The following is an 18,851-nucleotide window of genomic DNA, read 5'->3' as shown; positions in this document are numbered from 1 at the left end:
TATTCGCGGGCGTCGTGAGCGTTAAACGATCAAAATACGTTCGTTTCCTATATGAGGTCTATCCCCACTCTTCGAACGTTCAGTCTAGATAAACTACGTCTATGGGTAGTAATCAAGGTGTAATGCGGGGTCTACAATAGAAGTCGTAGCGGTCGTAAGGTCTTAAGTCGTAGAAAATTGACCAATCACAGTTGATTATTCTTCTCATATTCGACTGTGATTGGTCAATTTTCTACGACTTGAGACCTTACGACCGCTACGACTTCTATTGTAGACCTCGCATAATAAGACAAGGTGAACCGCATAATGGCGATAGTATACTGGAAACAACTAATCAAATTTGAGTCCAAATGCATTTTTTTGCGTATAATAACAGTAGCGTACTGGAACAGCCAATCAAATTTGAATTTTCCGAATTCACTTTCTTATTGCGCATCCGCGGGAACGTTTCACCTTATCTTATTACATGGGCATAATAAAGCGTCCGCGTTTCGCGCCGTTCGTTCGCGCGACAAACATCGGGAGCGTCGTTCAAAGTGATGTGCGATCATTGATTTCAGTAACTGGTGCGCGATTGTAATTAATCGCGTTCTCGCGAGTGTTGTGTGAGTGTTGAGCAACGGGGAAGTCTGAGAGGAGGAGGAGGCCCGGGCGGCATCGTGTGTCGGCGGAGCAACTTCGAGGTAATTACACAGATAGCCAAGCATGTCTCAGCAAAATTGCGCAAATCTGTGATTGCCTATAATGCTGGCAACTTGCTGTATATTTGTCTTTAACGATCTCGCATCTTGAATATCAACACTGTAGCAATTCGAGGCAACAATATATATATATATATATATATACATATATACTCGCGCGCGCGCGCGCGCGTGTATATGTGTGTGTAGCAGTTTAAGATGGTAGCATTATTATTTAAAATATTAATTATTTCCTGAGCGCGTTATAATAGTTCAAATTTTGCACTTGTATTTTACAGATTATTACGACGCAGTTACAACGTCGTTGCATGTTGGTGAGTAATGAATCATCCTTCATTTTAATTTATAATAATAGATCCTTGAAAAAAATATTATGGATAAATGTAGAACCTCATAGATTCATTGTCTTCAAATGAATGAGCTAGAAGATATATTAATATATTAATATATTTAATTCTAGAATGTCCGTTATTTTTGAATGTGAAAAGTTAAATATGCGTGCAAAGCGTTGTGATATTTAAAATATACATATTAGGTATATGAAATAAAAGAAGAGCAGGAAATATTTCAATGACTAGTCAGAATATAGTTAGTACTTTATTTAATAAATGCGTCACAGTAGTTAATAATCATATTTGTTTTCTTGTGCTATTTATCTCAATTTTTCATATTTATTCATATTTATTTATAATTTAATTTAATCACTATTTTTCTTGAAAAAAAATTTAAATGACGCAAGCTTTGACGGAAGCTTTTTGCAGAATAGAAAATCGGTATGCATGGTAAGCGCGGTTACCTGAAAGCATGATATTATCGACTCATAATTCGGAAATTCTTGCGATACTGACATTTTCATATTGGAGTATCCATCTCTAATTAATTCCAAGAATACGTTATTAAAGTATCATACAATAGTTATCGGACACCCTGTAGATTTCAAGCCGTATAGCGGTCGAGCTTGTTTTGTCCTGGCAGACTGAGGGATACCGGTGATTTATTAGCACAGGCAAGCAAATCCTTGTCGCATGCAAATAGAATAAACGAATAGAAAAAAGGAATGCGCAAATGATGCAGCCGCGAGCGTGTTATGGGGCGATAAAAGATTACCGGCGGCAGAGAGTGCAGTGGCGATACAGGATGAGTCTACGCGGAAAAAACAAAATTAAAAGTTACGACGAAATGTGCAGAAATTGGAGATGAAATCAATTCGCGCGGTAACTCCGCCATGCGGAAACACCATGTGCATTAATTTCATTTATCGAATTTTAGTACAAAGCAAACCCTATAGGAAAAAGGAGCAGCGCATTGAGGGGCTTTATACGCCAGACTCGTACAGTTTCATATCCCCCCTTTTTTTTTACTGTTCTGTATACAAAATGCTTTCTGTAATTTCGTGTTGCTAAATCTGTTTTAATTAAAACAAAAATATATCGCGTAAGAAATCAAGGGATATTCACGCGATTGCTAATATACTGTGATTGTGAGAGAAAAATGTTTGGTATTTGTGACTATTCCAACAAATATTTTATATTACAGCAAAATTTCAACAATATTATAACATTGCAGCAATGTCGCTGCAAGCTTCTGTGTTGGGAATAATATTTATAGTCTTGTAATAAAGTATGTATGACTTCGAAAGCTATTATAAATTATGTATTTTTTGTATATATAGTATGTAGTACTATAAATATAATTATTAACATTATAGCAGTAATGACTATCAAAATTGAGCTTCTAACCATAATTATTTTACCATGCAATTATAATCACAACTCCCACTGCCAAAAATATCACACATACATCATGGTGACGTACGAATGTCCACTTTATGACAGGTGACATCACTATGACATAATTATGAAGCTGTGATAAATATTGTACCTCTCTGTGACAGTACTACGACATATACAGATTAAGATAATAATGTAATATCACGTTTTCACTTTTTGATAATCTCATAGTGACATAATTTACTTGTGAGCCTATTGTCACTGTAGTTTTTTGCTACGGGAGAAATACCAAACACTTTACTCTCAATGTATTAATAAGACGTGCAGTCAGGTGATTGATTTTAATGAAAAGTTCGGTGTGAGAAATAAAGCCACTCTTTGCATTAATTACCCATTTGATTGTACCCAAGCCATGCGCATTGTTACGTTTACGTAAATGTACTCTCTAAATCTGAATCAGTGGATAATCACTGATATCAGTGCCAAGTATGCCACTGGTAATCAGTGAATTAAATGTGAGATTCCTAACCTAGCTAATCTTTATTATGCGATCTAACTAACCTTGTTTTAATGGTTAAATTCAATGAATATGGTATTGGAAGATTGAAATTAACGTGCAAATATCAGTATTTTAGTCAAATAATGCTCTCAAATATTTTTTCTTTTTTAATTGAACTTCACCGATTATCAGTGCCAAGTATGCCACTGGATAATTAATGACTATCCACTGATTCAGATTTAGAGAATATCATTTTTGCGTCTCTCGCCGCGGGCTCGATCGTTGACGCGTCGCGACGCGTTACGTTCCGATAAACTCTCACGGCAGCAAATAGAGCATCCAAGAAACACGTTCAGGTACCTACAGGGTGGCAGGCTGATAATCCGATATAATGACGATGACGAAAGTAAGAACGACGATAAAGGTAAACGATGGTCTCGTCACATCTTTCAGCCGGATGGCGAGTACTTTTTTCACGGCCTCCTCTTCCCTTCATGCCACCCTCGTTCTCTGTCACCACGCCGTACGTCGGTCGCTCAATTCCCGACGAAATGGAATATCGATACGCGGAACATCCCGAGGGAAGTGTAGCGAATATTGAAAAATTCTTGCCTGAAAGAAAAAAAGGCGGGAGCGAGCGAGAAGGAGAGAAAAGAAGAGTGGATTCACAGAGGTGGAAAGGGGGGGGGGGAAAGGGGACGTTATAGAGTCGTTTGCATTTTTGGAAAATATAATCGACCGGTTTGAATTGATCGGCGCCGAGACAATTGGCCGGCGTTCTCGTCGTGCTCGTTTGCTTTCGCTCGAATTCACGGCTGCGGATGCGCCGTGGAAAAACCGTTGATCGGCACAACGCGCCGAGAGAATTCGACCTGGAATTTATTCTCACAACAATGTGCGTGTTATTGCAGTCCTCGATTTGAAATATATGCACCCCGTCGCTTTTTGCCCGGCGATTCTGATGAAAAAAAGGAGAAAGTTTCGCTTAGGTTGCGTTGTTATTCCGAGTCCTTCCTATTATCGTTGCGTGCATATCACGTACGGTCTTAGTATTAGTAATAATAATAATATTGAAATTTTGGTTGCACGAGTCTAGTAAAGAATGTATAAATTTATCACCGGTGTAATTTTAGATTTGATAACTCTATTGCTTGCTGATACTTGTCGGCGTATCTATACGATAAACTCTATTGTCGAAAAAAAAACTAATAGCTTTCCACGTGTATTGTTTAAAAACTTTCTGTCAATAAATTTGAAAACCGGATACAAAAATCGCTTTGAAAATCGCGCAGTTCCGGCAGGAGAACGTTAACGGCAATTTGGCCTCGAGTGCTTCGACTTTTGAATCCGTCCATCGCAGGCTTCAGGTTCATATCGGCTACAGAGAGATATTTTATTTTTTTTTGTAAGCGCATTTACGCGCGACAGAGATGATTGTTGCAGAAAGGGATATTTCGGGAAGAGGAGAGGGGGAGAGCAGACAGGTGATTCGGGGGGATGGATTAAACGCACATTCGAAATTTCGATTAAACGGGATTTCGATACACACGGAACACGTCCCGAAGGGAAATTTACCGAATGTAGCGATCCGGTGTCCGATCGGAGATACGAGAGGGGCAGTTTTCGGCCGGTACGAAGTCATTGGTCGGTCGACGCGGGGGAAGAGGGCGTGGCGCCGACAGTATAATGCGAAATGAAATTGTCACGATAATCGCCCGTGAGCGTGTATACGTATCGCGGCTGGATAAGCTGCGTGGTGAGTATATACCGCGATTGTTAGCGCCCATGCGTATTTGCGCGCGGGAAACTTTACGTGTATAAACGATGAGAATCTCCCACTTTGTACACAAATCAATCCCGGCTAACGGAGGGCTCAATTATCATCGGACGCGTGAATTACCCGCCGCATTTCGAAATCGGAGATATCGGATTAGCAGTGTTTTAAACGTGAGTGCATTCTATTGTGCATCTGTATACTTCGATTGAATAAAAGTTATTAACCCTTAGTATACGCGATGATTTTCCGGTCTTTTACTATACACGATGGATCGGTCGTATCATATAGATTAATTTTCATCACTTTTACAAGTACAATACATTGAAAAAAATATTTGTGTAAAATTACATGATTATGCTGAGTTTTTTTCGACCCAGCATAATTATGTAACATTACTTAAATATGATCGTAAAATTTCCTAAATGACTTGAAAATTACATAAATATTTAGGTAATTTTTAAGTCATTTAGGAAATTTTACAATCATATTTAAGTAATGTTACATAATTATGCTGGGTCGGAAAAAACTCAGCATAATCATGTAATTTTACACAAATATTTTTTTCAGTGTACCTACACAAAAATTATTAAGTGATTTTATACATACGGAGTATGTGTATTAATTAATTAATTATTATTTCGCGTGTACTAATTAATTATTATTTCTTTCGATTGGTTATGTTGCAAGTGATAGAAGTAATGCGGGAAAAGAAAGAATAGAAGAGTGCGTTTACACCTGCCAAGTGTAACCACCGACTGCAATTTTACTCCCCACTATTGACACTTTTTTAATTGCTTGTCGTTTCTTTTGGCACCGTCACGTTTCTTACGGGATTAAGTAAAAAATGCATCCGTATTTCCGCGTCTGTGCACGTTTCCTTTTGTTGGCGCGACGACAGTTAATGACAGGATCCTTTCTTTCATCTTCCGGTATATTCCATGCTAGACTGAGAATTGGTCCCGGAGGAAGCGGTAGGAGAGAAAAAAAGAGGATTCGGGTGGCGTGCGCGCGCGTTAAAGGACCGAAGAAACGTAAAAAAAACTGGGGGTTATCGATATGCGGGTGAAGTAAAACAGAATCGAAATGAGACAGTGAAACGTCGCTTTGACGGTACGTCGATCAAAGCTTGAGACGACGGTAGACGCGAAAATCTTTTTGTACGGAATTCATCTTCTTGTTGAGCACGTTCCTTCGTTCTCGATTATCAGTCGCAGTGTGCTGAAACCATCGTCTGGAAAAATGTCGGTCCTTTGAAACGCGAATTATGGATTCGGCCGACGAATAGTTACGATTACTCCAACTGGACGGGTGCTTGTAATTATACCTCTCGTTTCTCTCGGTCGCGCGTTTTCATTGCAAGCCACACGTCGAACGACTAAGGACGTCGCGAGAAGTAGCTTCCTATTTCGCCATTATACTCGTCGCCTGCTTTGTGTCGCGCGGAGAGGCAGGTAGGAAATCACAAACTTAATACTTTCCCTTTGAAGTTGAAATTCTTCTATTCGTCGGACGCCAATCCGTACGATTCACATACGTGGGCTTTGTAAACGTTTTCTTCTCTCAGAAGTCAAGAGACGCTTTTTCGTTAGGATGGCTTTGTCCTCTGCTCTAATGCACTGCCTAATTACGTTTCTACAGAGGATTTTTAGAACAATATAAATGTATGAAAACGAAATTTGATAGTTATAATTATATAATTACTAGATCATTAATTAGATAAAGATATAATTATGGAAAATATAATGTTAATTAATCCGAAAATAATATAAAATTTATCATGTGTCATTTTGTACGATTGCCAGCAAGAACATTTAGAAAATAGGACTGTTCTTTTTGGCTAAACTTTTGCACCAGTTCATCTTTCTTCCTTTTCTTTCTTCCTGGAGAGAAAAGGAAGAAAGATGAATTGGTGCAAAAGTTTAACCAAAAAGAACAGGCCTAATGTGTTAGCCAAATTGTTGAGTAGTTCTACTTGACTCGATTTAGATTTAAATTTTTGTCGTAAATTACTAGAATAATTATCGAATATTTAGCAAGTCACTCTAATGCAAGAAAGATTAACATCTCAATTTATGATATTATCCATTGTAAATCTGGCAATGCTTGTCTGGCAGGGCATGCGTTTACTACCGCATTATCGCGCAGCTATCCGATAATTATTTATGTCTCTAGAGGCACGGCACCCATTCTAGTCTAAGTTCGACCACTACGATGTACGTGAATTAATTGACAATTACTACATGGGAAGGTACTAATCGGAGCTTCAACATTAAGCTGGTTATTGAACTGCTATGAATAATATAAAATACAGGCAAGATTGGGAAATAACTCATTGTTTGTAATGAAGTTATAATTAGAAGTCTGTGAATATAACACGTCTTAAAAATATCTCAAAAACATTTTTGCGAGAAACGTCTGAAAGATGTCTCGATTATAGATTTTGCATTGTCTAGGTAATAAGATAAGAATTCGGTGGGAAATCTTTAGTACCCTTCACGTATTCATATATGTACATTAATAGGATACTTAAAGTCAGTTTAATTCTATATCTACATATAACCAGATTTAAAAGCGATCTTTCAGTAAGTAAATGGTGTTCGATCGAAACGATCTTTTTTAATTTCGGTCGAAACCAAAAACGAATATTTGGTTAGGCCAATTTCGGCTGAAACAGAAACTGAAAACCAAAACTTGCATAGGAATCCTAGAAAGGTCCATGTGCGCACATATTGTACTTATATACCACATATATGTATATTTTTTTATAAATATCATAATTTAATTTTTGAAGCAATAATTTTACATTATCACCATCCTAGCATTACAATTCTATTATCACAATTTGTAGTATCTCAGCAAGCAAGAAACATTACGTAACATTGCAGCAACATTAATGTTTCTTGCTTACTGGGATCTTACACTATTCGTAATATTACAATTATGGATATTATCTTAATAATAACAAAATTTCAAAATATAAAATAAAAGTATTTTTTAAACAAATTTTTGAAAAATCAGTGGAAAATAAATATTTCATATTAAATAAATTTTAAGTAATAAATGCTTATTATAATATTGATCAGTTTCAACTATGTTGTCAAAATCCTCTTTCAATTTCGGCTGAAACTTAATCGAAATTTCAATTTTTAGCCGAAACTGACTGTAACCGAAACCGAAATCGAATTTTCGAGTTATACTTTACACGATGAATAACGTATATAAATTTTATTGAATTTTGAATATTATATTTATGAGATGTATACTTAACATAAGCCAGGAGAGAGAGTTTGTATTTGGAGGTTTGAAATGTAAATTTATTGTATTATAGAATATGTTGTTCCTAAAATAGGGATGGTAATTATCCAAACTCAATGTGCAGAGAAAGACAGAGAGAGGGAGAGAGAGAGAGAGAGAGAGAGAGAGAGAGAGAGAGAGAGAGACAGTAAGAGAAATTACTCGAATTCATAGTGTCACGCCAATGCTGTTGGCAGGCGATCGGCACTATCGGGGAAGCGACGCCCATACGTTCGTCGCTGGTAGTACTGTGCGGTAATTTGAAATGCAGGAGCACGTCGCGCATTATATATTGACTGCACTACTAGCGTCTACGATGTCGCCGGTATTTCCGAAGTTGTCCCTCACGAAATCCAACGGAGGCTGCTGGACCGCGTCGATTACCCGTTCGCCGTCTAAGCTCTTACTTTTACTTCTTTCGGGAGTTACCAAGTTTCACGTAATGGAAAGTAATTTCGAGAGTAACGACGTCCTCCATGAGAAGATTGCGGTGCAAAAGTATCATGCCCAACACAAAGTATCACAAAAAGTTCTTAGATTGTGCGTTAGGATTGACGTCTTGGCAATTTGTTATTATCTATTATCTTTTTATTATATATTATACTAAAATAATAAAAAACATTTTAAATGAATAATTGGATAATTAATTTTAAAGATCTTTGTTTTATTTTTACAAAATGTCTGCTTTTCAAATACCTTCTATGTGTATAATGTGTAAGATGTAAGCTATTTTGTATAGACATTACTGTCAATATTTGTGATTATCATTCTAAATAATAAAGATTACTAAATCCAAGTCTAGATTTAGTCACTTTTATTATTTAGAATGACAATCATAAATATTGACGTTACTGTCTATACGAAATGGTATTGTACATCATAGAAAATATTTGGAAAGCAAATGTTTTCGAAAAATAAAACAAAGACGTTTGAAAGTCTAGGGACAACACGTTATTTCAACATAACAGATTTACGTTCCAAGTTTCTAAATGTAAACTCTCTTTACAAGCTTGTATTAATAAAGTAGACATAAATATAATAGTCAAAGCTCAATTTTATGTACGTTATTCATTAGATGGGTACCTCATTAAAACGTTGATTGGATTTGATTATATGTACAAAGAACTAAATGGAATTTTAAGTATCATATTAATGTACATATTTGAAGGTGTTAGAAATTTTCATCCAATTCTTATTTTATTCTGAATAAAATAAAAGCTGAATTTGAATAAAAGCTAAAATTGAATAATTATGAAAGCGTAATACTATTATCAATCAATTGATTACTATAGCGATAAATTTTTTGTAAGATATGACAAACATATTGTGTTGCGTTTTTCATTGACATCTAATTTAAATTATAATTTTTTACAAATTCTATCAATATAGATTTTCTATAAATGCATTCAGACGTATTATAGTGTATAGAATAATTGTACTAGATATTTTTGGGTTTATGTTATTTTCATTAAAAGAGCACGAAAAGTTCGTATAAAAGAAAACGATTTTGTTATTAGGATATTCTGTCATTTCTGAAATTCGCAATAAAAACAAAGGTACTCGTTACATCTTGCGATACGAATTGCAGACACAATCATAGTAATCAATCATAAAGTGGACGAACCGTAATGAATCGATAGACAATGCACGTACGATTTGTCTTGGGCCAGTTGATAGATAGATGATGGATAGTACTTGCGTTTCGAGTCCGGTTGGGGCAAGAGGGTAGCTGACAGGGACGGAAAGAGAGAGAGAGAGAGAGAGGGGGGGGAGGATTGGTGGAGAGGATAGACCGGAGGGTGAGCCGTTATACTAATTTGGCGGGCGCTCGTTAACGACCCCTTTGAGGTCATAACTTTTGCCGCAAGCTCGACGCGTGTGCGAGCGCGGGTAGTGGCGCGAAGCGCGCGATGTACCCGGTGTCCTTTCTGCATCGCGCGCGTCTCCCTTTCTCCTTCCTTTCCCGTCGCGTTGTCGCCCCACTACTGGCGGTTTCAACAGCGTTTCAACACTACTCGGCAGTCGGTACTCTAAAAGCATCGCAGAGCTTTCGTTGTCCCCTTTTCTCCCTCATCCAACTCTTCTGTCTCCCTCTCTCTCCCTCTTTCTTTCTCCCACCGTACTAAAGGGGAGGGGGGCACGCACGTTACTCGACGAGCTTTCGGGCGCATGCCCGGCCAATCAGCGCGCACGGCGCGCAACGTAATCGTGGGTTCACCAAGTGGGGATGAGAAACGTGCTCTCATCTCGCGGACGCTCCTCGAGGAGCTTTTCCGCAAGCTCAGTAAGCGCTGCGAGCTCGCCGTGGCCGGGAGCGTCTCGTGGTTGTCACGCGTTGATAGATCAAGTATAATCCTCGCACCCCCCAAACTTACTCCAGCAAGACGAGATATTCACTATTCTTCAAGTTTTAAAACTTCGTACGGGGGAAAGTTCTGCGAAGAAAAGTCGCGAGTTGGCGAATCGTGATAGTCTCGCCGACGTTTGTTTATCGTGAACTTACTGTAAATTAACTCGTGTCACATCGAGATACATTTTGCAAGTCTTCGAAAAATTTTACTTTTGCGGAGACGTGAAGGAGTTACTTCATTAAATTTCAGACGAGAATCGTAACTTTTTATTGGATAAAGAAAAAAGGGAGACACAACTAAGTTGAAGCTTCGCATCTATTTCGTATCGAACGGATGCTTTGATCAAAAGATAAAAGTTCAACTATATTCGATGAATAGGAGGAGGTCTAGTTGCACTAAGGGGCACTTCAACTTACTTCGCTAAGTTACGTTGAGAGGATCCCGGATCGAGGAAGCTAGCCCGTGAGGAATTGCGAGGTAGTTTTCGGCGAGCTGACGTCATCTAGAACAAACAAGTAGACTGAAGACGCAGCGAGGAGAGTATTATAGCCCAAGGCTAAAGGAAAGAAAGCGAAGGCGAAGCAGTAGGGACGAACAGCAAAAGAGCAGTTGAAAAAGGGATAGGTGAAGAAAGAAGAGTAAGAACGAGAGACATCAGCGGAAGCATCGAAGGCGAAGGACGAGAAAAAGGAAAAAAGCTCGGAAACTCGAGCCTCAGGGTTATTACGGCAAGCAAGTTAGACAGGCGAGATAGGATTTCGATCGAGGTATTTCCGGGTGCTGTGGTGATTAAGAGCCGATTAATGCGATCGGCCCTAATTAGTAATCAGCTAGCTCGCAGTCATAATTCGCTTTGTCGTTCAACGCTTTTGCATCGCGAATATCTGCTAACTGACACGTCATCATCGTCATCGTCGTCGTCATCGTTGTTGTCGTTGTCGGAAGGAAGGTGAAACCGACCCCATCTCGATGCTAACTCAAGAGATTTTTGGTATCATCCGGCAATGATGACGGGTGCAGCATTCCTGAGAAACGTCTTCGTGCTTGTTATCGATTGATTGATCAGACTGACTGATCAGACGAGGAAATTGGATCCCACGTATTACTAGGACGAGGACGAACGATGTTTCATAAAGCCACGTAAGGATCGCGCGTGCCTGTTTCTCTTCGCTTTTCTTTCGTTGAGGGAGACGGAAAGAGAAGGAGCTAAGATGTGCTCGAGATCGTTCCTACTGTGCGTCCTCGGCATCATCGCTGTCATCAACGGTAAGCCTATGTTACCGTTAGCCTTATAACATTACCGAAAGTTGATTCCTTTGAGGTAATTTTCTATCCTCTGCACGAAAGGGAGAAATTTTTTGTGGAGAAATTTCGTAATTCGTACCTTTAACTAAAGAAACATAACCAAAAATATTTCGTAATTTATGGCAGTTAAGTATTCGGCATGATAATGATGATCATTATTACTCTGATAATCATTGAACATGTTTGTATGGTCAATGAATATTTCTTATTGTTAGATGATAAACTTTTTGCATACTACTCTGAATTTTACTACTTGTTATGAGTCAGACCACCTGGACCGCTAAGGAATGATTGTTTTTCAAAGGGTTTTTGTGCTCTAAAGAAGTTCAACATTACGGTTATTACAATTATATGATTCGAACGTTTTTTACTTTTTTTTATATATGTTCGAATTTGAGGCAGAATCAGCAAAATAATTAAAAATCGAAAAACCATCTTTAAATCCCCACGTGGTCTGTAGGGAGTTAAGAGAGAATATTGCAAAACTTTTGGATTAGATTTCCGGAAGATTTCCGAGCGTATTCTTAATCATAATTGCTACTGACGTTTTGAAAATTGAAGTGGGAGAAATATGGGAGGGATGAAATTAATGTTAAAAATTTATAAAAAATTAATATGTATATGATAAGAGAGATAAAAACAAGTTTTTTTACATTGATTAAAAATCCCTTGACTTTATCAAAAAAGTTGTTTATCAACGTACATGGTCTTTTGAAATTAACTCGAAATTCGTGTGTAAATTGTGCGTCCAGCTCCGGCAACGTAAGTAAGAGCTAACCCGTCATTCTTTACATTTCTTGTTCTCCGGCGTGCCTTTCTCTGCGCGGCGTTGACGGGCGACACGGACGGACCTTGCAGAAAAAGAACAACGAGAGGTGGCGGAAGGGGGTCCGACGAAAATGCTCGCTCGTCGAGCACGCGGTAACACGACGGTTTTATACATGGCCGGTTTTTATGGGCGCACGCCATACGCGCGTGCCGATGGCCATAATCTATGTGCTGAAATCGGGGGACGACGAAGAGAGACGGGCAGTATAGTATGACGGGGTGAAAGAGAGGGATGGCGAGGTGGACGGTTATTTTCCCAAAGGGTGAAAAAGAGAAAGAGAAAGAAACAGAGAGAGAAAGAGAGAGAAGAAAAAGCGAGTCCAGGTTGAGGTTGTTAACGTGTGCTAACGGAACTCTCTCGTTGTACCAACTATAACGAAAAAAGGCTGATATTTTCGCCGTTTCAATGAATCGGTGACAAAAAAAAACGGAAGATCGGTGCGACGAAAAATTATGCCAGCAAGGGCCAGGAGATGGTATCAGTTTCGTATAAATTCTGGATAAATTGAAATACTGGCCGAATAATGATTCTCTTTTTTTAGCGGTTTTAACGTACTATACACTCGTATTCATACCATTCGAGACTCTGTTCCCTTTTTACCATCGTTTTAGAATCCCTCTGCCGAGTAGAAAAACGTGCGGTATGCTGTTTGCACATTTCCACGTATCTCCACAGAATGTCTACTCGTATATCTTTTAATTGCGATTTTTTTTAATTTACTCGGGGATATAATTTTCACTTAGCAAAATTTTAATAGGACGAAATTTCCTCGTCGAAACTGTTTAATATTAAAAGATATCGCGACAAGAAATCTTTATGAAACAAATATCGCGATAGAAATGATGTTTTGATGATTTTGGGACATCGAGAGTGTATGTTTTATCGTATAACATTTTTTACACCTGAAAGGATTTTGTTTGTACAGCGTAGTAGTGTTTATGTTTGGCCGTGTTTATATTAATTAATATAATCCGGTGCGTGGTATACTGCAGCTTTTGCGCGGAAAAGCTAATTCCGAATACTCGGAAAAGAGAGGCGCTTTTTGACTAGGACATGTAACAAAAATGCAGAAATATATCGGTGCGTTGGTTATAATATAAACGCTTCGCTCAGCGCGCGTAAGATACGCCTGTTACCTCCGCCATTGTTTGAACTCCATGTAATTAATTAATCATGACGTTATGCGCGGTATCACAAATATTTGAGATAAAAATGCATAACTGTATGCATCGAGCATCGTGATTAATGGCATGAACGCTCGTTATATGTGTGCGTCGAGAGAGTAGCTAAAGCAAAATTTCATTGCAATTGTAAACAGTGAAAAATACGGAAACATTTATTAACAGAAAGTAACAATTGCGTAAATAAAGGAAGATAAAATTATATAAATATCCGAATAAAACAACTAACAAAGTTGAAACAATTTAAGAAGGTATTTAAAGAGCGTATATATGTATATGTATATGTAGAGTGATAGAATAAAAAATAAAAAATATAATTTAGAAAGAATTAAGTTATTAATTAAATTAAATTAATTTTTTCAAACAAACAGATAATTATTGATTAATCAAATAATATCGGCAAAAAAATATTTTTAACATGATCAAATGTCATTTTTGACATTTTCGTTTCGTTATAACTAAAAAAATCATGTTTTTTGGAATTGTATACTATCTTTGAAGTAAAAGAGTTACATCTTGCTTTTTCTTTTTGAAATGCATTTTGTAACAGACCTTGCATCTCGTTTTCCACATACAGCTGATGCAGCGACTGTGAGAAACGAACAACAGGAGCAAAATCTCAGTAGTACGATTTGATTCCTATTCGTATATGCGTAAACTGTTGGGTATTGTTGGATTCGAACCAATCATCGTCAGTAAGCTGCGCGAGCGTGATTCTGGGCGATAGAAAGCACAGAACTTGCACGTTATATTGGTCGCCTCCGGAAATCTAGTCCGTCTCTAGTATTGGCTATCGCGTAAAATCGACCATCTGAAGACGATCGTCGTTTCTCGGTTCAATCGGTCCGATGACGATCACGCGTTTAACTTCCGGCCGTCTTAAAAAGATTTTAACCTGGGAATGAAATTGTTGAAAGCGTATGTACATACATATGTAGCTATTTCTTTGCTTAAGATGTATATATAGTATCCTACATAAAAGAATGATTTTGTTGAAGTATCTAAAAATTTAGCTAGATAGATCTGAAAATAATTTTGTTGGGAAATAATTATTAGGACGTTCAACCTAGTTATTAGAATGTTCGAACTTTTGTAGCATTGTCATCAACAATGCTTAACCATAAACGTTCTACTTAGGCTGTCAAAATTTAAAAGTAATTTTCTTGGATCATCAAAATAATTATGACTATGTTCCAAAATTCACTGCCTGCGCTGAAAATTTATAGTGTTCTATAAACTTAATAATTTACGTGACACAGAAAGAAGTTTTATTGAGGTATCTAAAAATTTAGTTAAATACAGATCTAAAAATAATTTTCGTGAGTTATTAAAATAATTATGACTGTATTCCAAAATTGTTTTGATAATTTAAGAAAATTATTTTTAAATCTGTCTCTAAATTTTTTGATATTTCGATAATTCGACTATTCTTTTCGTTTATAAGTCCATAAAAAGTGGTCTACTGGAAATACGAGCCAAATATTAAAGATATTTGCATAAGACATCAGATAATGGTATGATGATAATAATGACAAATTTGCCTATGGACAAAAGAATTGAGAGTAATTTGCTATTTAACTTTCTTTCTTCCTTGTTCTATCTCGTCACGCTTTATGTAAAATCATTAAATTGACGAGACGAACGTCATGGTTTCAAGTATTTGCGTCTCTTGACCGTGACTAGAAAATCACCGGTGACGGCGGCAGTCGTTTGCATATAGCGTGCGCCGCGTGTTCGCGTGAACACGCGGGCTGACGCCTTTAATGACGCGTGCGCGTCACGACGTCAGCAAGATTGACAGTTCGAGCTCTAACAATTCGCAAATAACAATTCGCTTGAAATTATTGACGGCTTGACAATGAGTTAGGAGAGATACATAGTCTCGAACTGTTTTATTGAACTGAAGTAGACGGGCTCTTACCATAAGTGCGTAGCTATAACTATCGAAAGCTGTACATGAATGATAAATAAATGTTTAACAAAGGCAGTCCGTTTTTATTTCAAGACTATCTTAAGAATGTATCAGGTAGTCTGTAAAAAATTACTGAGATTGGAAATTTATACTTTCTGTACAAAAATGATTGTTATATGCATTCAGTATTGAAATAGTTCAAATATATTTCATAGTTTCAAACTATACTAAATATGTAAATTTTTAATTTAAATGTCAATTTTCTCTTTTTATCTTAATCATTTTTAAAAAACAAAGTTACTTCCTGTTGAAATAATTTCTGACCCAGATCCTAAATTATCGAAAAAAATTTTTTTGTATTACTTTTAAAACAATATAAAAAATCTATAATTTTTCATAATTTTTTTGTTTGATTTAAATATGTGTAATACATCCTTATCTGAGATACTAATATGGCTCTGTAGCCGGTATTCATAATCGGTTCTTATTTCAAGATCGTCTTAAGTAATGTCTTAAGACGTTAATGCGATCCTCTGATTGGTTCGTGACACCTCAAAACAGAACTTAAGACGGTCTTGAATATAAGAACTGACTATGAATACCGGCCTGTGATTTGTTTATGATATCTTAAGACTATACATAAGATATCTTAAATATAAAAATTGATTACTGATCGTAGAGTTAAAAAAAAGAGATCAAAATCTTTAAATAGTGTTATTAGTAACTGCCGCCGTATTAACGCGATGAATAATTGGTAGTTAAATTTCAACTGTCTGGAGCTTGTAATATTAAACGTTTATTTGATAAATTAGTGGATAAAATCGGGCAAAGTAAATTCAATTATATCGCGTAATATGAGGTGTACAATGAATTGAAATGATAATAGATATCCGAGCTGCGGGAGATGATATGAGCAATTTTGAGCGAACTTACTTGAAATTTTTTGCCCGACGCGACAAGCACGAGAATTTTTCCGATGAATTTTACGGTGGCCTTTTTCCACTTGGCGGATTACGAGCGTACATCCAGGTGAAAATGCTCCCGCTGGGAACGCGATCGTACATGAGGCACATATATGTGGGGAATATTGCTAAGAAATATTTACAGATAACATGTAAAATGCGTAAGGAGCCTTAAAGAGATCGCGAAACTCTTCCGCAACCGGTCTAATTTGATCACAAGATACCCTGAATATAAAAATTTTAGGAGTAAAGAAGTGAGAGCAAAAGTTGAAATTAAGTCTTCTTACTTTTCCCGATTAATCATTGAGTTATCCACTCTCTCTGTCTCTCTTTTCATCTCTCCCTTTTCCTTCATAAATTTTATGCAAATATGAATAAATAACAAACTCTTTATAATATATATACAGGGTGAATCACTTAAAACCAGCCACCCGAATAACGCCCAGTTTTGGAGATAGGAAAAAATGTTTCAAATGAGAGTGGAACGGTTTCAAGGGAGACGTGTTTTGGTCGTGTTACCTTTCTTCTAGGTGGAGGCGCCAAAAAGATTTGAAGGTCATCTCTATTTTTTTAAATGGAATTGTATAATTTTTTGCTTTAACAGTTGCTTTAAAATAAATATGTATCCACAAAATGGATAATTTTTTAAATAAGCAACTATGTGTTTTCTTTCCACCAATTGATTCATCTCATTATTCTGTTCATAAAAGTATTAAGGTATTGTTGATTATAAAAAAATTAATAGTTTACGAATTATTTAACATTTTACGTCAATATGTGTCACAATAAAGTGTAAAATATCTCGTAAGCTACTGTTTTTTTTATATCTCTACCTTAATACTTTTATGCAGATTAATTAGAGGAATCATGTTACGTAAAAAAATTATATAATTCCATTAAAAAAAAGGAGGTGACCTTCATATCTTTTTGACGCCTCCACCTAGAAGAAAAACAAAACTAAAATACGTTCCCCTTGAAACCGTTCCACTTTCATCTGAAACATTTTTTCCTATCTCCAAAACTGTGGGTGTTATTCGGGTGGCCGGTCTTAAGTGACTCACCCTGTATATGTTTGTATATATATATATATTTTCTAGTGATTTCCTATATCCGCTCGCCAATTAATTGTCAAACTAAACACACGCGTAACATTTGCATTCAGTTAATTATTGATATATGAAAATGATAATGACACGGAATACCGAGTCAAGCCAGTCATCGAGTTAATCATTAAATGAATAGCTCATGGCGGTAGTTGCACTCTATAGATAAGTCATGACAGCCACATGAGAGTAAACCACGTGACTCTTAGCTCATATCTATCTATTAACGAATTAGCGACACGCACGAGACACGCCCGCGCATTTTCGCGGAAAATTTTCCAGAGTGATAATAGAATATTATAAAATTACACGGATGCCTGAAAAAAATTTCGTTGTGCGTTCAGTATAAAATACGATGTGAGGCTGTCACAATCCGTCGACGGATAGAATTATTACATCTATTCATAAAATTAGTACGTCTATTCTTAGCTCGTTTTTATAATTTTATTTGTTCTTAGAAGGCTTGTCCTTGGATACTAATCAAAGTAAGATGAATGTCCCTATTTCTACTCAAGTCCTGATTTCTACTCACTATGAACTTTTCTTCTTAATATACATAAATAATCAGCTGATAGCATAAGTTGCTGAAAGATTAATTATACATAAATTATACATAAATTATACATAATTTATATACTCCCGCGTAAGTTGCATAAGCTCACTGCTCGCCAAGTAGCAGTATGTATTTAAAAATAAATTTATATCCGAGCAGACGTCGTTATTGGCAACTTCAATCGTGGCGCTATTGATTTGCATAAGCACTAGCGATTATTGATTTGCGTAAGTACTAGCGATTCGGATTTTGTCTAACCACTAAACAAACTCTACATCGTTCGACGAAAAGTTTTTATGTCTAAAAATAGGGACACATAATGAGTAGATATGCGGACACCGCGATTTCTGTTGAGTAGAAATACGTACATTTTATGCATTGCGTTTAATTCACGATTATTCGTAACAAAAGTCTTTAAAATGATATTTTTTCATATTTAATATATAATACGGTTTGTTTAGTGATAAATAATCACACTTTTTCGTTAATTGTTACATGTATGTTATGTAAACATAAAAGAATAATTTAAATTTCTGTTTTTGGTACAATTTATCTTAAATGAATAGAAATAGGGACATTCACCTTGCTATCTATCTGTCTATCTCTCTATTTCTTTTCCTCTCCCTATCTATTTCCCTTTCTTTCTCTTTCTAT

General features: G+C 36.6%; 1 protein-coding gene across 3 annotated transcripts in view; it reads left to right on the top strand.

Annotated features, from left to right (window-relative positions):
* The first annotated feature begins 10,271 nt into the window (after window positions 1-10,271).
* CARPA (Carbonic anhydrase-related protein A) overlaps window positions 10,272-18,851 on the top strand; it is a 180,583-nt gene continuing 172,003 nt past the window's right edge. For all 3 annotated transcript variants that reach the window (XM_018455771.1, XM_018455770.1, XM_018455769.1), the window contains exon 1: window positions 10,272-11,618. In XM_018455771.1, coding sequence (XP_018311273.1) covers window positions 11,564-11,618 — 55 coding nt within the window. In that variant the 5' untranslated portion in view covers window positions 10,272-11,563. The remainder of the gene's footprint in view (window positions 11,619-18,851) is intronic.

Source organism: Mycetomoellerius zeteki, unplaced genomic scaffold, assembly GCF_001594055.1.
Source record: "Mycetomoellerius zeteki isolate Tzet28-1 unplaced genomic scaffold, Tzet1.0 scaffold51, whole genome shotgun sequence".
In the NCBI taxonomy this organism is placed as follows: Eukaryota; Metazoa; Arthropoda; class Insecta; order Hymenoptera; family Formicidae; genus Mycetomoellerius; species Mycetomoellerius zeteki.
The sequence above is the reverse complement of the archived record's forward strand: the minus strand, read 5'-3'. Positions and strand labels throughout refer to the sequence as shown.